This window comes from Gallinula chloropus (assembly GCF_964237585.1).
Source record: "Gallinula chloropus genome assembly, chromosome: 5".
In the NCBI taxonomy this organism is placed as follows: Eukaryota; Metazoa; Chordata; class Aves; order Gruiformes; family Rallidae; genus Gallinula; species Gallinula chloropus.
Window position 1 is genome coordinate 22,615,377 of NC_140090.1, and position 24,567 is coordinate 22,639,943.

Below are 24,567 nucleotides of genomic sequence, written 5' to 3' on the forward strand. Positions count from 1 at the left end.
TGCCATATCTCAAATCATCAGACCGCCTGAACAAAGATCATTTTCTGTGGCACTGTCTCCATGTCACACTTCCCAGCATGCCTCAGAAATGGCACCTGCAGAGGGAGCAGAAGCCATGGAAGAGCTCTGAAAGTGCTGACCTGCCATGGCGGCACAAGGCAGTGCCATGATGCTGGCCACTGATGCTGCTTTTCGTCAAGCCTCTTCACCCTTCAGGTGTGAAATGAGGATTAGAGAATCTGTGCATATTGGTTTTCGGGGTTTGTGGAGATGAACAAAAGGGAATTCACACTCTGATCCTTATGCAAAAAAAGAGCAAACATTCTTTCATTTTTGGAACATAAAGATTATGCAAAAAGTGTGTGACTAAAGCCCTTAGTAGTTTTCTATGGCATATATGAATATTTATAACATTTAGAAACCTGGCTTTGGAATGGATTAGAAGATAATGTGCTGGCCTGCTGCCACTATTCCAGACTGCATAAAACTTGAAAGGGTATTGTTGTGTATATATAGCATGCTGGTAGTAGCAGTTGCTTGTTACATTATGCAGTTGGTTCCGTTTCAGAAAGATCCAAATTCAGGTTTGTATGGCTTTCCAATAATGGTCGTTCTTAGCACAGCAAACAGAGTAAACAGAGGTTAATTTTTGCAGGCATTAACTAGAGGTAATCCTCTATTTGAAGAAAAATTATAAGCAGCTGGCAATTAAACCTCCACCTGAACATTTTCTCCGCACATGTTTCTAGTTTTCTTGAATCAAAAGAAGACAATCCAACTTATCTGCAAGATTCAGGAAAGGAAATTCACCTTCGTTTCATATGCTGGCTCCTTGTTCAATTTGCACCTTCCAACGAGGAGCTCTTTTGAGCTTATATTAGACAGTACATTGGTGCTTGGAAAAGGCAACATGAAAGGAGCTCTTCAAGGATACATAATGCTCCAGAATCTCCCCAATGGGTTGCGATGCTGCCGTCTGGCCACAGCTTCTCCATTTATCCTGTTTTAACACCCGCTTCCTCGTTCCTTTGTGTTTCATCATTACCAGGATACTTCTGAATGCAGAGACTGAATGAGATTATCCTCAGGAACAGGGAAAGTAACTCCTTAAAACGAAGCCTTTCAGCCAACTGAAGGAAGCCAGGCAGCTCAGCCTTTAACCAGAAGTCAGACAAGTTCATTGCCACTTCAGTTTTCCTTGCCTGGAATAGCCCATATAATGAGAAATTTGGAAACAGTGAAAACTTTTTTGAAACCTTTGCTGCACACACAGTTTGTCTTTCAGTACAATACAGCATTACAGTGTGTATTGTCAATGCTGTGCTTTTTTCCAGAATAAATTCTTCCATAAAGAAAAAGTAAAATAATTCCACAGCACACACTTTTTTTGATAAATCTAAGTTTTCACCTGAGAAGCTTACTAATCAAACACTGTGCCATCAGTCTGACTCCAAAGATAATTACAAAGCAAGAATTCAAAACCTAAACATTTACAGGTATGAAAAATTAGTGTGTGTATTAACAGTCCACCAGTACAGTGCATCAAGCAACACTAGCTATCTTCATAAATTGAAGTGGGCTTAGCAAAGCTTCCTTTGAAGCTGTGGAAACTTCATCGGGTTGGCTGGTCCGGTTCATCTTTATTGTCTGTCCTTGAAAGAGTTATTTTAGGCAAGTCCTGTTTGAAATGGTATAAATCAAAGTAGCAGCATCACACAACAGAATCCACAGAGGTATGAGACATTCATGTTTACAGGGTTGATGTTTTGATTTTCATTTGACTGGGTTAGACTTGAAGAACCAACACTGTGATACCCACTGCGTTCTGTCTCGATCCAGTATTGTAATGGGTGCTTGTCTTGGAGTATTTAAGAGGTTCCATTGGAGTCAATGGGGCTTATTCACATGCTTAATGCTAAGCACATATGAGAACATTTGCAAGGTAAGTGCCTTAGAAAATCTGCCTAGTAGTCATGGCTTGAATAGGTGTGAAAATTAACATAGGATAAAAATTACTCTTACATGAAATCTACTGATTCTCTACATGTAAATACGTATGACTCTTGGAAAAATATAATCAGACCCATATCCAAATTCCCTAGATCTTTTGGGAACTTGTGTTTTAGAGTTATAATATTTTAGATCAGTTTCAGAATAGCCACATTTGATTATACAGTGTATAATCCACAGAAATTTATTACGTGATACAGCAGTAGTGTTTCTAACGCTGGCCACCAGCCATACCCATTTTTGTATGCTTGACAGTGCATTAACTGTCTAAGGTTATTCAGTGTGTGTGTAAGGAATGTTTTACATTGGTGCTCCCATTGCTCCCATTGCTGGAATGACGAGATTTCACAAAGGTATTTTATTTATGGCATCGTTTTCATGAAAGATAACTGTGTTCATTTTGAGGAGCACACGCCCCAGGTTTTACTGTTTACTAGTAAGAAACACATCGCTCCATTGTGTGAAGGTTTAGGACTAGCTTGTTAAACTCACACACAATTTCAAGCAGGTATTAAGCAGCCTGGCAAGAGCATGCTGTGTTAAGGGATGGAGCTGTGTTGTAACTGCTGGACCACGATTAAGTGCTGGATCGAGCATTAGACCGATGAGGAATAGCATGGAATAGCATTTCCCTCCCCTTACCCCAGCTTTGTCTTATTCTAAGCAAGAGGAACAGAAAGAAATGTTGTTGGGTGACACTTGCCTGCAGGGCCACAGTTCTAACCAGTGGCCTTCTCACCTGGGAATCGAGCATACTTCCAGAGGGAATCGGTGAACATAGGCCCTCACGTACAGCTTTACACTGTCATTTTCCAGGAAGGCTGAATTTTAAACTCAAAACTCATATGAAAAGTGAAAGCTCTTTAACTGCTGAGTATGTTCTAGAAATGGCCTTGCTGTTAGGAACAGATGGTCTTAAAATTCACATGTGTCCATGGTCCCAGGAGTTCTACATGATATTCTTTCTACTTTTTAATGTGGGAAGATGTTATCAAAGAAATGCACATTGAAGGGGCTGATCTTCATCCCTAGTTAAGACCTTTTACAGCATCTAAGCAAGGGAAAGGGTTCTCTGAGCACATGTAAATTACTCGTGCTCATTTGAAGCCTGTGTAAATGCAAATCACGCCCTACATATGAGGGTATCAGCATTAAAATTATATTTTCATTCATATGACTGCTTTTATTGGCATATGTCTTTGCACTCAGGCACAGTTAGGTGCTTCGTTTAAATGATGATGAAATACAGTGCTTGTTCTCTGATTGCATTCCATCTTTTCCTTCCAGCGCATGATTGCCAACACTGTCAGGACGGTGAAATTCTGCCGAAGCCAATCTTTCAGTAAGTGTATTACAACATCTGCACAGTCAGCATTATCATCAGTAGTTACAGTAATTGCAACTAATTCTGTGTGTACCAGAATTGAAAAGCCTGATTTCCAGTGATTCTTCCATGTTTGGATCCTCTAACGTTTCACAGGGTGAAACACCCTTCAGGAAGCTCTAATAAGCCCCTTCTCCTCCATCTCTTTTCCACACATGTGAGGGAGCAAAATGTCTGTGAGGTCTCTGCACACTTGTCCAATTAGAACCAGTTGAAATTAGCCTCTGGGTTCAGAAGGGGTTGAAATAAGGTGAGCAGACAGCAGCACAGAGATACACGTGTGATACCTGCTTGGATAAACCCTGTCTTTATAGGAAACCAGTCGGTAAACATAGCATTTATAAATTACATAACTGCATAAAGTGGTGATCTTAAAACCTGTTTGTCAGTGTAATTACCAGGGCTTACTTGAGGCCTCACAGCAGCCTTCCTGTTTCTCAAAGAACAGAAGAATACAAGACAATACATTTTTACAGAAATAGTTTCCTTTCATCTGGGTCAAAGCCTAGCTTAAAATCAAGTTAAGAGAGGTTTGGGTTTTTTTCTCCCACCATCAAGGTTTTTCTGGCTATTACCTTTACATTTTCATGTGTTCAGCACTAGTGAGCACTCCACATATTTAGAAACAGAAGCAGATTTTCACTACAGGTGACAGAGCAACGTGTAGTTGTTGGTGTATAGATGTGCTGAATCTGAGTGCCATGCTTTTTCCATGTGTATGTCTGTATTGACATACGGTAAAAGCTTCGGTAGTTTTCTTTCAGAGGAGTTTCAGTTCCCTAACACGTATTTCATTAAGTTGTAAGCGATTTGCTCTGAGGTTGAAGATACCGAGGTTTTAACTCAGTGGTGTTTCACAGTTGTTGCTGGAGCAGGTATAATGTGGCTACGTTAAGCAACGTGAGCAGGTGGGAAATGTTGCGGCTTGAATGGGGCAGCCACTGGGCACTGCAGCGCTACAGGTGTTCACCAGCGAGCGAGAAATGGGAATGTTTCCTGAAAGGAGGTTTCAATCAATTACACAGTCTTGAGCCTGTGTGAAAGCCGCCGGTTCAAAAGCCGGTGGGCAGCTTTAAACCATAGCAGTGAGCTGTGTAATTTATAGCTATTGACGGGTAAGGTGATGTATAAAACTCTAACCAAGGGCCATCAATTTGAGTAAATGTAGCCAAGGATGTCTGAGAGAAAAAGCTAATTTGTGGGGGTAGTAACCAGAAAGACTATCGGATATGGAGGAAAGGTTTCAAAGAAAGCGGTTTCTAAATATTGTCTTTTTAACTCACCAGGACCTGGTGTTTCCTGTGACAGCTTGTAAAGAGTTTCGCGTTCTGTTCAGGCATTTGTTCATTTAAGTGTATCAATCCTACATCATTTCTCTTTCACCAGATCCCGACGCAGCCCTAACTAATAAGAACCATCAGGATGTTCGGAGCTATGTGCGGCAATTAAATGTGATTGACAACCAGAGAACTTTATCACAGATGTCTCACCGACTAGAACCGCGTCGAGCATAAACATTTGAAGCAATGATGAGAAATGATCTTTTATCCTGTCAAGGTCACTTGTTAAGAACTTCACTTTCTCTGCTACCACACTGCCACTACAAAAATAAGCAAAAACATATTCTAAGGTCTTAGGCGACGCACAATGTCCCCAGCCTGTAGGAGAACTTTGGCTGAGGAGCGAATTTATGCACTGTAGCTGCACGGGTGGCCATGCTGCGACCTGTTAACTCATTTTAAAGTGTAGTAAATGATTTCTCACATGGGCAAAAGAGGCAAAAGATAAAATAGAATACTTAGTGGGAAATGCACAAAGAGCGTCTAATGATTCTAAAGGAGGTAGTGTTTTTCCTCCCTAGTTTAAAAAAATCTGTATTTTATGATTTATTCTCCAGGTCAGGACCAAAAGTGATCATCAGTTTAGCTTGCCTGGCTACTGCTGACCTCAGTAGAAGATGTATGTAAACATCTGATGAAAGAATGTAGGTTGAAGAGAGGTCCAAGGTACAGTTCCATTCAGAGGAGACTTATAAATACTTCCATTTGAAATGAAACAGATACTGAGAGAAAGTTCTAATCTCAGTCGTACTGCCTACTACTGCAAGCAGTGTGGCCATTTCAGAGAACTAACTGACAGGACTGAAAATGTTTTGAATGATAAATAGATTAATCTGTGTTTACATTTTACTTCTTTTTTTAAACTACCAATCAGGTTTTTACAAAATTCCATGATGACAGTAAGGTGGTCGAAATCCATAGCGTAAAGGTAGCAAAGGACCGGTTCAAAAAGAGCACAATATGCACAAACGGATTTCAAGAGAATAATTTCCTGGACAGTAAAACCTTAAACTTCAGCTATAATTAACTGTGGCTGGTTAACACATATTTTCTGGTCTTAAGCATTTACAAATATCTTAATTTTCAGCCAATTGTTTTGCACTTTCAATAGACTGTAAATAAATGTTAATTCATTATGTTCTAGGATACTTATTTATGTAATAGCTATCGTGCCAAAATAATTCAGTTTTATTTATTTTGTTGAGCATGTTGCAGGAGCAGAGCTTTTGTCTTTATACCTTGTGTGCATTTCATGTGTAGGACGTGTGATGTATGTTTTCTGTAAATAACACGCAGTACTTTATTAAATGTAGTTGCCGGAAGGGTTTAGTCACTGGCCTCATTTGCACTTCCAGCTTCATCCCTGCACGAATACCAGTGCTGGGAGCTGGCTGACACAGCAAACGTCCTTTATCGTCTGTGGGGCCCCAGACCTGCAGTTGGCCTCCACCCACTGGGGCATGGAGGAGCAGTTTAAAGCCCACTGGGGCATGGAGGAGCAGTTTAAAGCCCACTGGGGCACGAGGAGGGGTTTAAAGCCAGACAGAGCCACCCCTGCCACGGGGGATGGCAGTCTTGCACTGATGTAACGCCATGGTTCTACTCAGAGTTTGTTTGGGGGCTCCCTACCCTCCCCTCGAAACACATTTAAATGGAAAGGTTCACAGGAAGAAGGGATGTGTGTTTACCTTGAGCTACCTGCTCGGTCACTGATGGGAGCGCCAACAGTTCCCTCCTCTGGAACAGGGCTCTGCCCCTGGTTAGCTGACTCGAGCTCAGGCCTTGGCTAGCGTGGTACTCAAGAGGCCTCTGGCTTTGCTCACCTGGGGAGGTCTGTCAGGTCCTGGAGCCGTGAGGGAAGAGGTCATCTGGCCTGTACCTTTTCTCCTCTAAAGTCAGCCTGAGTGCCCCTCGGGATGGCTGTACGGCTGCCAGGCAAGCGCTGAGTGTGCAGCTGAGTGTGCGCCAGGGGAGTGACAGTGTTCAAACAACAAGTCTCTCCTGCTGCGTTCACACCAGCTCTGCTCTGCAAAGCTGGATGTCATAAAACCGATTAAGCTTGAAATTAGGAGATGCAACTATTATCTCATAATTAAACTTAAGAGATGACCTCACTGATAGAGCCTACATTTCGCCTCAGAAACAGAACACACTTTTCTTGGCGTTGACCGGGACTGCGTGAAGTCAGTATAAAGATTTTATGTTTTCTATCTATGAAAATAGTTACATCCTTTTAGTTGAAACATAAAATCTGCAAAAGCTGAGAGTCACCAGGGAAATGATGACACACAGACCCAGTATCTGCTCAGTACCTGCGTCCTGCAAAGGAAAGAATTACACAGTTAAGAAATATTCTGCAGCATGATGAAATAATTTATTTTAACTTTGCTGTCTGACTAGAAGTTCAAGATGATTCAGAGGGAAACCAGCTAATAACATAGAGACAAATTTGTGTCTTATTATTTCAAGTGAGAAATATTTCTCATTTCCATTTTTACTGCTCTATGAATATACTTCATACGGCTTTTTCAGATACAGAATCTTCCCCAAAGCAAAGTATGCCATAGAATAAACTTCAGGGACACAATTAATTCAAAAGACATTTTTATCTTTACAATCATTTTATAACATTTGTGAGTTCATGATTTTATTTGTTCCAGATTTGTTCCTATTGTTTGGACTTCCATTTATTTCTGTGTTAACTGGTTTCTAGAGCTGCCAAGTTTCAGCTTGGCTCTGCACATCAACTGATTCTTCATCCGTTTAGTATGTTTTTATCCCCTTGGTTTATTCTTTTATTCCTTAAAACCTCTAACTGTTTTACTTATTTGTTGCCAAACAGCCTCTATCGTGAAGATATATTCTGGTGATACAAGAGAGGTTTTATGGCACCTCCGTATCAACAAATGAATGCAGTTTACCTACTCAATGAAACTGGTATCTGGCAGTTTTTTAATTTTCCAATAAAGGGTGCTGTGTAAATAACAAGTGTTGCTATCTCTGTATCTAACTCATTCGAGTAGCCCAGATAGTTGCTATGGTGCTGATCACAGTCTACATACCTAGAGATTAAACGAATAAAGCTATCTTCTGGCTCTGGGATCCATACTGGGCTTCTTGCTCTCTGTGTTGACTTTACAACAGGCAGGCAGCTGTTGGTGTATTGCTCTTGCTGTATGAAGTCTCAGTGACTGTTGCGATAGTGTGAAAGTGACCAGGAGCTCGGGAAACTCTGACATGGCAAAATGCCTGCCCTGTGCTTGCAGCTGCGAGTCACAACTGGATCCTGCCTGAGTGAAGAGACACCCCTTGCCTGTTGACTCTGGGGCTGCTCTGTACGCCTGGGCTCGGATGCTGTGACAACAGAGCTGAGCCAAAGAGCGACCCCCGGCACTGTACCGCCCGCAGTCCATACTGCTTCTATAGTAGCAGGCCCGGCCAAGGGACCTGATCTCGGCCCACACCAACTAGCACCAGATCAGAGTGTCCAGCTGTTCTTCCTGGAGCAGCATGCACTGGGGACCAGCTCCAGTAGGAAATACGGATGAGTCTGTCCATCCTGTCTCCGTCCCTGCCCCGCAATCCTCAGTGGGACTCACGGTGCTACAGACCTCCCTGATCCCTGCTTGCACGAACAGCAGAACCTGCAGACTGGAAAAATATGAACCTGTTCAAAATAACGATCATGCCCGAGGGACACGGGTCACGCTGTGCTGATAGGGCTGGCCCATGCTGCTTGGCCACGCATCCCAGAGCCCCCATCCCTGTTCATTTACTGGCAGAGTCACAGCTGTAGCATTCAGATGAGAGGGAGGCGACCAGGAAGCAGTGTCAACCATAATCATTTGCTGCTGGGATGGTGACACCATGGGCATTTTGAAAATGTTCTGCATTACAGGGTTCCACTGGCGAGGTGGTTTTTAGCTCAAGCAGCAGTATGGAGCACAGGCACCTCTACTCGGGGCTGCAGAGCCTTGAGAGCAGGGTACATCCCTTGCCTAGCCTGGCGCATTTCGCTGTCATTCCTTTGTTAGGATTTGCTGTTTTTCTTGATGACAGGCCCAGGGCTGCCCATCCATCGCTAGACAGTGCCAGGGCTCAAAGGTTAAATCCAGGGAGGCTGTATGCAACACACCAGGAGGCTACAATTGCTCGGTAAAGGCAGGAGCCACGATATTTTCCCCAGACATCTTGTTCAAACCCAGTCAGCCACAAAGACGTGAGAGTGCCAGATAAAAGAGTTCAAATGTACTTGCAGGACTCTGCAGATGGAGGGTTTGGGTTTTTTTCCTCCTAAGGAAAATGCTGTGAAGGCACACAGCCTCCACAGACCACGTACAAAGGGAGAGACAGAGACAAAAAAAAGCCCTCTTTTCAGAGACACTGGCAAAACAACCTTTTAAGTACAAGAAGTTTAAATACAATTTAGAAACCTCACAAAATAAGTGAGAGAGAAATCAAAAGGTTTAACCTGCAGGGGTACCAAAAGAGATAATGAATTTTGCTTTAAAAAGAAAAAAAATTAGCAAAATGTAACAGCAGAAAATTATAAGTCTAAATTGTTAACATAGCTTCTTAGCAAGGTCAACTGCATAATATACAGTACCTTAACCTCTTCCAGAGATTTTTAAACACCACGCAGCTTAAATAGACTACTTCTGAATTCAGTGGTATTTCTTCTGGGAGCTCTGAATGCAAATCAAGAGGTAATAGTGGAAGAAAATTAAAAGATGTGCTACTCTCATTTCATTTTTGTGCTGATAATAAGGAAAGCAGCATAGAGAGTGATACAGCAAAGTGAACCTCTAACTTGAATAGCTTTTCTTTCACTGTTAATCTGAAATGCATTACACCCTGCCTTTTCAAATAATCATAATGTTCTTTACTGTAGCCTGCATTAAAGTTTAGCAGGCACAAGCAGCAGCTGTCACCAGAGGTCACGTATTAGCAATCAAAGGAAGTAATGACCAGATTAAAAAGTTATCATTAAAATTACTAAACCAGAAACTTCTAGAACAGCCTAACTTCACCTGGAGCACAAACAGACAACAGAGCCCTGCCTCCAGGGCCGCAGTTGTGCCCAGGGGACCCCTGACACCCTTGGGTGTCTCCCCGGCACAGTGCTGTGGGGCTGGCCAGCACTCGGCGGGTGTGACAGCATGGCCAGCCTCGGACCTGATCCACTCCGCCCCTGGCACTGCCACCCCAAAACAGCTCCCGCAGGACAGAGACCTGAATGGCTGAAAGCCCCTCTCCAGCTTCTCTCCATGTCAAAGGGCTGTGGTCAGTATGCTATAGGAGCACCTGGGGTATGTCCCACATGCATTTACCTGCACACCACCCAGGAACATGTAAGACTGTTTCTCACTTATCTGCCAACAACATGCTGCTCTCATACAGCACCTAACTAGGGAATTAACTTGTAAATTCTTAAAATAACATAATCCAACCATGGTCTTGATGCTGTTTGACTCAAGTGATGGAGGGACTGCAGTAAAGAGGAAGACTCTCACAATTAAAAGGGCAAAACAGAGAGCATGCACAGCTACAAAATCTACCGTTCCCATTTAACTGCTGAAGGATATTTCACAAAGGGTTCGCTTTGAAAAGGTTTGGCACTCAAAGGTAATTTCTGAATTCAAAATAAACTCAGAAAACTACATGAAAATGCATAAAGAATGCATAATTACTGACGCAAATTGGAATATTTTTCTTGGAAACTCCATGCAATAAAAATGTGACACACGGGGGGACTGGTAAGAGGCTGACCTTTATTTCCTGGCCCTAATCCATTTGGGTCAGAGTGGCAAAAAGCAAAGCCTTTGTCACATGGCAGGGGTCAGCCAGTCGAGTTTAATTTTTTCCTCTTTTTGCTTTCAAATGCAAATAAAGCACATTACAATGAAAATAACGATTGTAAATGAATAACTCAATTAAAGGAAATTTACATAAAGATACGTAGGCTAGAGGTGACAGTAGATATTCCAACATCCTAACAGACAATAATCCATTTCTTAATCAACTTCTGTCAATAATCATGAGCTTTCTGCTCTCCATGGTTTCCTCATTATAGCACCACCTCTTGTGTTTTTAAATAGTTCTTCCCTCAGATGCTGTCCGAGGCAGCGAGTGAATCCGCTCGCTGTGTTTGCCGAGGCTTTGTGGTCTTTCACAGGTGTACGTTCTTTCTGCGCAGGAGTACGGTCGGCAGCATTGTGGATGTTCTCAGATAACAGGGAGCCGGCGTTGCCTTGGGTTTTCTTTAGATGTCCTCATTCTCAGTAGGACTGACCCTTGAGGGCTGCGGTACTGGCAGGTTGCTGCCTAGTGTCTGTTTGAATTCTAGCGTTTCCTTCCATTTGTAATTCCTGCCCTAATGTTTCTCCTGTTCCAGTTTTCTGGCTGGTAACTCCTTTGTGATGCTCCTGATCAGTTAGAGCTTTGCACAGATTTATTTTTTTCCCTCCCTGACACAACTAGATGTTGTTAACAGTGCACTAGTGTTGGGGAGGGGGGGTGGGTGTTTGATCACCTCCTTTTTGGGAACACAGGCAAAGGTACTGAGATGATGCAGCTAAAGAGATTTATCTAAAATAAGGGCTTTTCTGAGGCAGCCTAATATTATGGGCATTTTCTAGTTTTATCTCATCTCTAAATCCAAACAGAAAAAGATTTGATCTTCAATAGCCAGATTTGTTTCTAACTAATATACGCTGGACTAAACAAGCAGCAAAAAAATGTAAGCTGCTCACACTACAGAATATCATTAAAAGGAGCTAATATTTTCTTTTTAGTTCAAACCGACTGCCTGTGAACGGTGCCCAAAGTTTTCATGATTGCAGTGGTTGCCTTCGGTTTCCAAGAAAGGTAAATATACTAAATAGTTACATACTAGTTAGTTTTAACAAAGAAAACAACATATGATGCTTTAAACCAGCTGTTGCATCTTCTGCCTTGTCATCTTCCCTTGGTGGTCCTCAGAGGTGGAGCTGTGCCTGCCTCTCCCGACTCCCTAAGATCAAGCAACCTATTGGGAAAAAAAAATGATGAGGGAAATGAAGGGACTGTTGCTTCAGTGGAGCTCACAGTCGTGCGGATTAGAAAACACGACCGGGCACAGCAACAATAAATTCAGTACAGCTTTAAAACAAAGAAAACACCATTAAGCCATATTACATTTTAGAGAAAAAAATGTGCTGAAATTAGAACAACAAATTAAGTCTATTGGAGCACAAAATTTAATATAAGGAGGAGTATGAGTTATATATATATATAATTAAAAGTATGCAATGAAATGGTAACTGAACAGAGTAGTAGGGAGTGGATTACAGCTGAATATAACGATCGGCTAAAAATTGTGGTGCCAGTAAAAGATAAGAAAACCATTCTTGTAAAACAATCAGGAAATTTATTTCTTGTTAATATTTTGCCATCTCATTGCTATCTCCATTTTAATTATATTGACATTTTTGTAGAAGTTATATGTGCTTTTATACTGCACACATGCCAGATCAAAAGACAAACAGTGTACAAGCTGTAGCCTGCCAGTTCTGAAAACCGTTCTGCACAAAGCAGATATCTGATCCACATGTAAAACACCCATCGCAGACCAGCCCTCTCTGCCACACAAATACCTCTATTTTATTGTTCTAGTCTGCATTTAGTCTTTCTGTGCTTAATAATTTTACAATTAATATGTAAATAGTATTTATAATACTATTTTTTTTATTTTATGTTAAATATACAAGACAGGTGCTTTCATAAATTCCTACTTTTTCTAATAAAAAAAAGATGAGAAAGCAGCAGCAGAAAAGAATATCATTTGTGTGGGTGTGAGATGTACAATCCTTAGTACAGGCTCTATTTTTCGTCATTCCCCATGAAAGTTGAGAATGAGCCAGTCACCACAGCACACCAAAGCCGGGGCTGCTGAAGCAGACAGGGATCAGCCCTGGCTGTGTGGGCACGGGGGCTGCACGTAGCATCAGATGGTCGGTGCGTGTGGGCGCACATTCCCCGGGCCATTTGCGGCAGGAAAGGCAGGATTGCCTCTGAGCCAAACCCAAAGGCAAGTCCTTAGATTTTCCACTTGCTAGAGCTCGCTGACTCCATCTCTCAGAGAGTCTAAATGCAGCAAATTTTGGCAAGCAGCACCATGCCAGGTTCCGTTTTAGTCACGAAACAAACCCTGCTCGTTCTGTTTCGGGGTGTAACTGCAGAGGTGTGTGGTTACAGCATATCTGGACATACCTGCATGAATTTCAGGCTGGACAGCGCAAGCAAAAATAATGATGCAGGGAGGGGTTTCAGGTGAGCCACTCGTGAGCCAGTTCCAGGTCACAAGCCTGATGGTACAAATGGTATAAAATTAATGCTACCGTATTGTTACTGCTGTTGTTGCTCAAACCAGCTGGATTCACACCAGCATACACTACTGCTAGTGGTATGGTAACGTGTGTACAACATTTCATGCTAGTATAGCCCAGGCATGACCCCCACCATGTTTTCTGGTCAGTTGTTTAAGCCAGGAATGAGGCAGGCTGTTATCAGCCAGAAAAGCAGAAGTGCTTCAAAGAAACCTCCGTACTAAGCCTGAGCTGAACTCTGAGCCAGTCTTGAAGGAGAATTGAAAAATACGGAGCAGGTGTCCACCTCCAAATTATCCATGGCTAGAGTTTCACGTACAGTTTAAGCTGCCATAAACCTTTGCGACTGCTAAAAAAGCACTTCCCCACCCCGTCCCTCTCAGCTGCTCGTATCAGCCCTTGCTCCTCTCCTGCCTTTGCTCTGGCACGATGACCTGCATTCAGATCTGGGTGAAAAGGGATGTTTTTCCCTGCAGCGGCTTTTGCCTCCGCAGCCCCGCTCACCGTGCAGCCGTGCAAAAACCGCGCTGGCGGGAGGTGAGGTGGGCAGCGCGGCAGCAGGAATGGGGCTCGCAGGGCAGGGAGGGGTGTGACTGCTGCTTTTGGCAGGCAGGATGATTTAAGCCACCTGGCCATATGCATGAAACTATATTTTCCATGTTGAAAGGCGGTGAGACGTCATTGCACCACCAGTGTGGCAATGAGATGTAGAGAGACAATTCATGCGAATCCTTTCAACTCTAAAACTGAATTAAAAGCTGCTAGAGCTACCTTTATCCTTTGCCAATTGTTGTGGCTTTACAATTACTTCTGTTAGCTTTCAAATATTTTCTGCCTGTGCCACATAAATTGAAGAAGCCTGAGATGAGGATCGAGTTCTCCAGAGCTGACTTAGAGCTTCTCAGTTTGAATTTGCTGTGAGGGGAAACCATACCGCCATGTGCTGCTGGCTGTTTCATGTGGTATAGCAACCACCCAGGAAACTCTGATTACTATGGGTTCAGAACTAGCTAATTTTTTAGTTCTCATGATAATGGGGGGAAAAAAAGCTTGACAATATCTGAACACCCACTAGCTAGAGGGCAGAAAGGAGACAACCCCCTAAACGCACAGGTAAAACCTTGCAGTAATTCCAGCTTCAGGATAGCGTACCTCTGGGGTTGGACAGTCCTTGCTCAAGCTCCTTCACTTTTCCTCTCTTGTCCTCTCATACAGCAAGGGCGATTTAAACAGCACCCTCCTGAGTAGGAAACATTAACCACTCCCTCCTTTCTCATGTGCTGCTGGAATAGTTTGCTTCTTTCTGCACCCGGGGCCTAAAGTCAGACATGATAAATCCCAGCTCACCGGATACACAGCCCTGGACAAAAAGCCTGGACAAAGTGCTGGCGGCTAGAGACCTCTGAATGCAAGTGCTCCATGAATCGAGTGATTAACATTTAAATAGATTTTAAAATCATTTGACTAATTGGCAATTGCCTCAGACAGGAAGGATAAACATGTTAGTCACAGTCTTTAAGAGACTAAGTATGTGGCACCCCTCCTCCAAAGCATGAGTTTCATGTGATTTGCATTTGATAGCTGTGTTTTCTTTTAAATCCTGGCACCTCTGATTAACTTTGCCTGGAGACTCCTTTCCAGGCTCACCAGCACATCAGTTCATCACAAAGCACAAGCACTCGCAGGTCAGATGGTGCCTCAAAGTGCCATATCCAGGGGAAGCCAGAGCACGCGACCTCCTTCACTCCTTGTCCTGGCAATGCTGACTGCCAAGGTGGGCGTATGGGGTCAACCCATGCCTGCCTTTTGCCTTTCTCAGCATCTTCATGTACTTACTGCACTGTGACAAAGATCTTGCTGAACTTTACTCGTCAGTTATTACAGCTCAGTGGAAGAATATGTCTTATTTTATGCCAGAAATGTATTGTCCTCCACTGTTTTAACTGTTTTTTACCCTCTTTCATGCCAAAATAACACACCTTGGGGGAAAGCCTCTAATATTCATGAAACTGTATTTGATTCATCAGGAAAATGTTCTTCCCTTATTCACCTCAATACCTTACATCTTAGTGATGTACAATTAATGCATATGATTCAGTGTGATGCTGCACACCTCTTTGTGATTCATCGTGCTACACAGCTGATTTTGGTATGGCCAGTCTACACTTACATATAGCTATAGCCAAATATGAGAGGTAATGAGGAGCCAAGATTCTCCAGTGAGCGCAAAACCCCAGTACAGACCCTGGTAGGTGAGCGGGGCAGTGTGGTGTAAAGTGGTGATGGGCACTGAATCTTGCATGATACCGATACGAAAATACACTGTCAGAGCTATATGATGTGTTTGCCTCAGCACAAGAACTGTTTGAACCTGTGCCTTCTGAGTCACTTCCTTTAAGCATGACAGCTTATTTTCAATTTGCAAAAAGTTTTCTGCAACAGTAGAGTATCAAAATACCATTAAAATGTTTGGATAAGGAAGGGTCCATGTGATTTCAGAGGGTGGAGATGGGTTGACCCTCTTTTTTTCCCTGGCCTGCAGTGACTGTCCTGAGGGCAACCAGGGAATACAGATGGGAGACCAGGGGCTTGTTCTTGGCAGTCAAGTCCTCCTCTTCTTCCACTTTCCCAAAAGGAGGACTGGCCACAGCACTACCACCTTCCCCCTTCCAGTTCCTAGGGAGCTCCTCATGCTGACCATGCAGCAGCCAGGCAATTCCAGGTGACACCATTTGTGGTAACACCATCCCAGCTCTGGTGGCATGAGAACAACGAAGAGTATCTTTTAAAAAAATTACCGTCACCAGGTCGTTTTGGTAATACGAATTTTAGATAAATTTGGCTATATTGCCTGTCACAAACAGCAAACCTGTAAGGAAGGAACTTGTGCTTCCAAAGCCGTGGCCATGGGAGCAGTGTGCCACGAGTCCTTCCATCTGCAATGGTGGGGCTGTGGTTGCAAACACCTGAGCCCCGCTCGGGCCAAAAAGCTCTTCTTAAATTTGGTGTGGTTAACTAGCAAGCAGACACCCCACCTCAGGCAAAAAGCCATCCTCTGCCTGGCCCAAACTGTGCGTGGAGCCAGCACCTTGTCCATGGAGCCGACGCTCTATCCAGAGCATCTCACAGCAGCCCCCCGCAGCAGACGGCACTCTGAGTGAGGGGCGCGGAGGCCAGAAGGGGCCTAGCGACCCCATCATTACTCATCGACATGTCAGGTACGAGAGTGGTGGGCACGCAGCCCTCCTCACCCGCCGCCTCAGGAACCCTCGGCCGGGGCGGAGGGACTCGCGTGGGGCCGGGACTCGGTCGGTACCGGCCGCCGGCTGGCCTGCCGCCTCGCCTCGTCGCCCACCCAGCCGCGGCACCTCATCCCCTATAGGCGGGGGCGCCCGCCCAGCCCGCTCCCCTGAGGCGGCCGGCAGCGGCCTCGCCTCCCCCGCGGGGCTCGGCGCACAGCGCGGGGTGGCGCCGCTGCGAGGAGGCGCGGGGGCGGCGGCGGCGGCTTCGGCTCCCCGGCACCAACCGGAAGCGCGGGGGACGGAGCGGGAGACGCGGTCGCGCCGGTTCCAGCTTCCCTCGGCGGCTCCGGGATCGGCGCCGCTCGGGTCCCGCCAGCCCGGAGTCCCTCGGGAAAGGTGAGGAGAACGAGGTGCCCCCCGCTACGCCCGGGCTGGGGGCAGCGCGGGGGGCGGCGGCGCGGTCAGTGCGTGCTTGCCTGGGCGGAGGGAGGCGGCCGGCTGCCGGCGGGGCGCAGCGCGGCCGGAGAGCGGGGCCGGGCCGTGGGTGTCCCCGCCGGATTTGACGTTTCGCACCCGCTGAAGCAACTTTGAAAGTCCTTGGAGGGGAGGCGCTCGGCCGTCCCGGCGCACGGCCTGACCTTGCGTCGCCCCGGGGAGCGGCCGCCGCCTGGTCCCGCGGCGCCGGCCAAGCCCCGCGGGCGGCAGCGGCGCCCGCGCGTGGCAGCGCGGTGGGGCGAGGGTCCCGCGGGCGCCGCTCGGGCCGGGACCGGGACTCGGGCCGGGCACGGGGTGTCCGCCGAGGGGCACCCGGGAGGGCGGGAGCAGCGGCGGTGCCGGACGGGCCCACGCGGAAAATGTGCTGCGGGCTGTTGTCTTGCGTGGGGGGTTGGCTGCAGGACGTGGGCACCGGCGTTTGGCCGGGGGCTGCTGCGCTCGCGCACCCCTCCGCCCCTCAGGCGGTGCCTCAGACCCCTTCGCCTTACGTGCACCTGCTGCGTTTTAATGTTGTTTAGGGTATAAAATCCCTCCGGTTGGGCTTTGAGCTGTGACTGTACTTCCCCTCCGATTTTCCCGTCTCCTCTCTTGCCTCAGCGGACTGGCATTCCTTTTTTTTTTGCTGTGTTTCCTCAAGTTAGCTGCACCGGAGTGCCTGTTTTTCAGCCTGCGATGGCGTGAGCTATCCGTTACCCCCTGTCCAGCGTGCTTTGCCCCGAGTTTTAGCGACAGAACCGTCGGGAAAGCCGTGGATCATTACTTTTTCTAAATTCTAGGAGCAGAAATAATTTGAAAGCACTGGATTAATTGGGTCAGTGCCTGGAAACATCGTAGCTTTCCACCGGAGACCTGTGGTTAGATGTTTTCAGGACTTTACCCTGAAATTGTCAGTCTCCAGAAGCCTACTTGTTTTATCTGTCAGAAGTGTGCTTTGCATACCGGTGGCCCAGTGTGGATAATGGTAACCCTGGGGTGTGCGGCTGGCTGAGGAGGAGGCAGAAGGGCTGGCACAGCTGAGGCCTGGATCCTGCTGTCCTGCCTGTGCAGGGACCGAGCGGCTCTCCAGCCGGGCTGCAGGTTTAGCTGCCCGGTCTCTCCTGTGTGTACTTGGTTGCATGCGTGCTCCTGGCAGGCAGCACTGATGAGGTATAACGTGTGCGAAGTGAGCAGCTTAGGCTTTCTCTGAAATAAAATGTTTTCTGTTTAAAGTGAAACCTTTAAACCCTCCTCTGCCATTGATACAGCTCGGGGGGGGGGGGGGGCGGGAGGGGGGGGGGGAAATACTTCTTTTCCTGAAGTACTCAAACTGTTTAGGCTGAGTTGAGATCTTTTTCCGTAGCACTGTTGGTTATATAAATTCAAATAAAATTAGAAATGTTATTAATGGAAGTTAGGCAGAATTCTTAGGCTGTGACAAAGGACAGGCTCCGATGTTGTTGCCTCTGTAACTAAGGTAGGCAGAGCCTTGCCTGCAGTCTCACTGGCTGCAGGGCTGCTGCTCAGTCTCGTTAAAAAAGTTTAGGAATTGTAGGGGTTGTTGACTTTATTTTAACCTGTTCAGAGATTAGGAGATTAGGATATATTTAATTTGGAGTCGTGTATAGAGTTTGTTTGCATCTTATCCATCAGGCCTTCATGATATGATTAAAGGATCTTTTATTTAGAAAAACTTCTTTCTGGGGTATCTTGTTGCTCACTATCACTGTAACTCCTCTGTTTTCTGTTTAGGCAAGACGGTGGTTATCAGTGTTTTGGTGTTTGAGGGTGGGCTTTTTGTTGGGCTTTTTGTGGGTTTTCATGGTTTTGTTTTTTATTTTTAAAGGCTAAATAAATATGCTGCTGCAAAAACCCAGGTTGATATGCCCAAAGGCTGTAAAGCCACGTTGGATACGAAGGATGATTTGGGTCTAAAAATGGATAGTCAAAGATCCTGAAAGCAAATGGGCTGTTTTGCCAAATAAGGAATCTTGGCACATTCTGCTGTGTATTTTAAGATAGCACAAGTGTAGTGTGCTACTACTTTATTGGCAATATGTTGGCAGCGTGCCTTCCTGAAAGAAGCACTGAATCCTGCTTCATGGAACCATGCGGTGAAGCGAGGGCAGCGAGTGGCACGGTTGGTCCCTTTAATAAATTATAAAAGGTTTTCCTGAAGTAATTGAATATTTAAGCAGCACCAGGTGTACGTTTAAGATGAGAGATGCAATTTTCAGTTCTACAGCCATGCAGTAAGCAAAATAGGAGTTGCATTTATTCAGTTACTATGCAATTTATGCTAAATTCTTTTCCTGCCTTTCCTGTCTGTAAGCCCCTCAGTGCAAGCTCTCCATGCTCCGGCAGCAGCAGATGAATGACAAGTAGTAGGGTCATCTGGCTTGTACATGGAGTGAAGCAGAGAGTTGGGCATAGTGGCACTTGTCCTGGGGCACAGGTTGGTTTTGGGCAGCTGGGAGGTATGAGTGAAGGTGCCGGGTTCTCCCAGCGTTGCTGCACTGGGATGTGGGACAAGCAGCTTGTAGGGGGCTCCTTTTGCAACCTGGAGATTCCCTTGCCTTGGGGAGGGTCTGGAGGAGGGACCCCGCCTTGGTTACTCTCCCAACAGGCCAGAGATAATGGATCATTTCGTACACTGAACACTTAGTACTGTACGGAACTGAGCTTGTTGTGGCTTAATAGCTTGCATAATAGAGTCCTGACATGTTAAATACTAATGTTAAATGCTAACCTGACATGTTAAATACTGCTAAATGCTGTTCAGATCTGTGCTTTTTGTGTGTGAAATGAACAAGCTTCTAACAGCAAGTTCAAATAAGTTGTTATGAGAAAAAACCCAAAACACACAGGAAAAACTGGAGGTGTTCTTGCATGGTTGCAAGCTCATGTTTACTATTAGCAGTAAAACAGAAGGACAAAGTCATCGTAGTCATCATCCCCCCAAGATCCCATAGGAATAATCAAAATAACCGGCAGTTGAATTATTTCTTCTTGAATTATGCCACCGACCATTTCTGAACTGCCAGAGTTTCGTTTCATTGACAAGAAGCATGGAAGCCAGTCAGCATCAAGTTCCCCATTCTGACACGATGGCAGCAGCTATGCACGTGGAGCTGTGTGAGTGGGCAGGACAGTGGTGGCACCAGCCCCTCGTTATGCTGCACGCGGGGGAATTGCCATGAAGCCCCCGGCCCCAAGCCTGGGCACCCTGTTGCAGAGGACTGCTCTACTGGCTGCAGAGGTGCAAGGTGCGAGGCAGGGCCACGTGTTGGAGTGATGCACGTGTTTCGGATGCACGTGTAAGGCTGTGGGGTTTAATGAAAGACATGATTTATTTTTTTTTTCCTTAACCAATGTTATAAACTCAGATTGTGAAGTATCTTTTAAAGCAGGGTGACAAGTTAATAACTGTGTGTGGATTTCTCACGTACAGTTGTTACTCTAAACAGTTGTTTTTTCAAACATAACAAAGGCATTGATCGGTCTAATTGAGGATTAACTACCTGCCATCCGAAAACAAGGGGTAATATTTAAACAGGGCTGTTCTTTCATCTGGAAGGAAAAAGCTGTATACCTAGCTTAGGCTGTCGTTAATTACAGATCTCTAAATAAAGAGTGTCCCATGTAAATCTCTTCCACTTTCTCTGGAAAAAAGCCCACATCTGGAAGAACCTGATACAAATCAATGACTCGTTTTTTAAATTATATTACTGTATTGTATGCTGGTGCCTATCACTTCTGCAACTGGGGGACAGCTGAAGATAAACTGGAAATTGGGAAAGCATTAAAAGAATGAGCAGTAGCTTCTGCGGATGCTCATGTGCCGGGCACTACATTGCCACTGCATAGATGTTTAGGTAAAGTTTTTAAGCAGCAAGGAGAGCACATCAGAAAAGTACTCACTTGTATTTCTCAAGTGTCTGCTGTGCATGTTGTACTGTCTTGAGGTCTGTTTTCTGTGAACTCTTGGAATAACATCTTGTTCTATGTTAGCGTAACTTTCAGCAATGAAATAATTTACTTGTTTAGATGGACCAGTGGGTTCTTCTGGGCGAACTATAGTTTAAAATAATTTGACAGCTCTTCAGAACTATCAAATTTAGATAGTGAAGGCCATAAATATTTGTTTCCTGTGATGTATTTTTCTTTTCACTTGGTTTTCTGTTTGTTCTGCCATCCCAAAGGCAACCATCTGTTATCAGATGTTCACACTTTCCTTTTCAATTTGTGGTCCACTTGGTGCATATGCTTTTGCCTGTGAGTAACATCACTCTTCTGAATAATTCTGTTATCAGTAAGGAGATTCTTCACTGAAGCCTGATCATCCACATGCAAAAATGTGTGCAGAGCTGTGACCCTAAATTGTGAGGCCTCTGGACTGGGAAGCTGGTCCATTTTATATCTACAGAGCATGGTATATGCTTGAAACTCCCATGTACACGGTGTTAACTTGTAACAACTGCTGGAGTGCATGAGGCAAATGAGCTTTTCTTTCTGAAGACCCGGTAATTAAGTAGCGCTGCAAGGACAGAAAAAGTTAAAACTGGCTTCGCTACCCTCCTGATTTGCCAGAGTGACCAATTTCCTTTCCCTTGAGCTTTTCATAAAGAAAACGCAGGCAGGGTGGTGCAAAAGAAGACTCGGAGAGGGCAGGAAATGTAACGACAACAGTGACAAGGTTAAACCAAGAACAAAAGGTCAGCAGAAGAGTTCAGGCACTTGTGTCGGGGAAGGAGCTGGCAGGGTACTGCATGAATGGACTTTCTTTCACGTCCCATGGTTAACCCCTGCTCCGACTCACAGAGCAGGGGATGACACGTTTGTGTTCCCTCACTAAGAGCTTTGTACACTGGCTGTCAGTGAAAGGCACGCCTGAAGCCTGTGCCCACCTGAATGCCATGACTTCTGTAAACACAGGAAAGTTTTCATTGTATGGTCAGCGCTTGCCTTGACCCTTACAAGTGGTAGAGAGATGCAAAACGAAGGAGGAAGTTCCAGAAAAGTCTGTATGTTATCTTATGCAGCATGTAAAAAATAAAGTTGACATCTTCATCTTGCATTTGGAGAGTAGCTGCAACCCCATACTGCCAGAAACTTCTTGTCAAGTGGTATCTCCAAATTTTAATCAGGAGGGACAGAGAGAGGGGAAATGATGTCTTTGTTGCAGAAGGGATTGGGATGAAGGGATTTGACAGTCAGCAGTGCTAGGTGTGTTCCAGGTGCATTTCCCAGCCATGGGCAATTCTGTCTCAGAAAGCCATCTCTCTGCACTGGAGGCTCACAGAAGACACAGGATGTTTGCAGTTTGACCAGGACAACTGAAGGTGTATTTTTACCACCAACCCAAAAAATCTCAGTGTCTTTTTTTGGCTTGTTTTCCTCAAACCCATCTCTTTCATTTTATGCTTATAAGTTTACTTTCATTAATTGCAAATAATTTAATTATTGCTGGTATTTAAAACTACTGTCTGGTACATCTGAAAGGATGGCGCAGCAGGCTTGCCGATGTTTCTGGAGGAGCCCATGTCGTGCAGTCCCACTAAGGACCTGGTGTCTCCCCATCTTACACCATCAAATAAAGAAACCTAAAATTAGTTATTATTCATGTATTTAGGTGATAATGTGTCTTGAAATTCTCTATGGGCATAAGCTTTATCACTGTGAAATCTCCGGGAAGGACGTTCTGTTCTGCTGGCAGCAGACATAGGATCGTCTCTGGAAACTGCCAACACCAACCTTGGCACAGGCTGCAGAATTTCACATATTGTAACCCAGATGAATTGCTGTGTACTTGCGCTTTGTTGTAACACGCAAACAGAACTGAGTCACTCAGGAAGAGACTTTTGCCGTGGCCAGGTTTTTCCACATCCTTGCGCGAAGCACTCCTACCTTGCCCCGAGCGCCGGCAGCGCGTGTGGTGCGTGCCGCAGCGATGCGTGCCACGGTGCTGCCGCCCGGCCGGGGTGGCATGCGCCTCGTGCTCAGCCATCGCGGCAGGGGAGCTGGCACGCCTGGCATGCCTGAGCTCCTAGGCAAGCTTGGAGCAGAGAGTGTGCCTCCCGTCTGTGGGTGCGCTTTGCTCACATCGGGGAAGGCAGTGACGCACCTGCCTGTCGCAGAGCCACTTCCAAGGCATTCGGGAAACATCAGTATTGCTCTGAAGAATACTTCTAGTCATTTCTGTCTCCCAGTTGCTCCTAATAGCTTGTGCAAATTATGCAGACATTTGCATAGCCTGTTGGAGTGCGAGTTCCCAGGCTCTTTTCCTCTTGTGCCCCAAGGATTTCACTGTAGAGTATTTGTGGTGACTGGTTCTGTTTTTGGGGTGTCTGAACACGGGTAAGAAAGTCCACAAGTCTTTGGAGCGTACGTGCTAATGAAAGCTTTTCTCTTCACAGGTTTTGCTGTGGTATATTTTGTCATTATGAGATGTCGTCTACCAGTGCTTCATTTGTGCAAATTCGATTTGATGACTTGCAGTTTTTTGAGAACTGCGGTGGAGGGAGTTTCGGGAGTGTCTACCGAGCCCGATGGATTTCTCAGGACAAGGAGGTGGCAGTAAAGAAGCTGCTCAAAATAGAAAAAGAGGTAAGGATTTACTTTTCATTCACTTCGTTGTGGAAACAAGGGCAGAAACTCTTTTCTAGTGTCTTCCGTGTATAGCTCATTGAGACAAACTACCTCGGGCTTTTTGCTTGTTTAGTTACAAAACCTCACAACTGGATGATGTTGCAATCAGGACATACTGAGGGACCCCCAGCCAATGATGTCTCTGATTTAAAACATTATTGTTTCACTGTTTACTGTCTTCCCCCACTTCCCTTGTTCAGAAGCTCCTCTCTGCTCTGGCCCTGAAGAGGAGGAGAGCTAGCTGCACTGTGGAGCTAGTAATTCCCCTTTGATACCATTGGGCATGTTGCTAGATAGGAAGAGGTAATGTTCATTGTCTTTGCTTGCTTCTGTTTCCCCCTCTTTACATCTGGTCTCTCAAGCACCATGGTTTGTGTCTGTATGTTTGCTCTAGTCTTAGCGTGTGCTGCTGGGTGGTGCCTATTACAGGTTTTGATCTGGGGCTCCACTAGCTCTGAGTTAGTCATTGCCACACTTAGGCTTGGTCTCGCAGCAAGGTTTAAGCCTAACTGTTCTACCATGTGCCTTCACTTGCAGCATCCTCTGCACCTGGAAAGGCAGATGGGTCCTAGGGAATCCTGTGGGAAAAGGCAGAATTAACTCACTGCACCTTTACCAACTGAGGTTGCTTTGAGTCAGTTTGGGGTTTTGTTTTAAACCTTGTTAGTTTACCTAAAAATCCTCTTGACCCTCAGCTTTTTACAGTCCCAGCAGAGACACAGTGCATGTGGTTGTCACAGTGCTTCAGTGTGCCTGTTGGTCACCACCACTGATGAAGCAACAAGGACATACCAGTGTAGTGATGGACAGCACAGTTACTGGACCGCTGTTCCCAGCATGACTATATCTAACTTGTATACAATATCCTCAAAGTATGTTAGGAAGACAGTTATAAGCTGGAGGACAGCAGAGCAGCGCTAGGGATAGTAAATAATCAGACATCAAAGTTCATCCACCGCTGCTGCAACCAAGTTAGTGTGATTACATCATGCTTAGTGATGTGATAAGCATGTTTGATCATGATTAAGCAAGTTGCAGTCTAAAACAATGTGGAAGAATCTTATGATTTTTCCAGGATGGTGAGAGATGTATGCCTTCTGTCCAAT

The 24,567-nt window shown here is 45.3% G+C and overlaps 2 protein-coding genes across 4 annotated transcripts in view; both read left to right on the forward strand.

Annotated features, from left to right (window-relative positions):
* Nucleotides 1-4,908, forward strand: part of RAPGEF4 (Rap guanine nucleotide exchange factor 4) — a gene marked incomplete at both ends in the record, with an annotated part of 148,512 nt that extends 143,604 nt beyond the window's left edge. For all 3 annotated transcript variants that reach the window (XM_084264845.1, XM_084264846.1, XM_084264847.1), the window contains 2 exons: nt 3,298-3,352; nt 4,781-4,908. In XM_084264845.1, the coding sequence (XP_084120971.1) occupies nt 3,298-3,352; nt 4,781-4,908 (183 nt within the window). The remainder of the gene's footprint in view (nt 1-3,297; nt 3,353-4,780) is intronic.
* An 11,681-nt stretch (nt 4,909-16,589) lies between these two features.
* The window catches only part of MAP3K20 (mitogen-activated protein kinase kinase kinase 20), a 65,612-nt gene continuing 57,634 nt past the window's right edge, over nt 16,590-24,567 (forward strand). The window contains exons 1-2 of the mRNA XM_084265800.1: nt 16,590-16,738; nt 23,230-23,419. Coding sequence (XP_084121926.1) covers nt 23,261-23,419 — 159 coding nt within the window. The 5' untranslated portion in view covers nt 16,590-16,738; nt 23,230-23,260. The remainder of the gene's footprint in view (nt 16,739-23,229; nt 23,420-24,567) is intronic.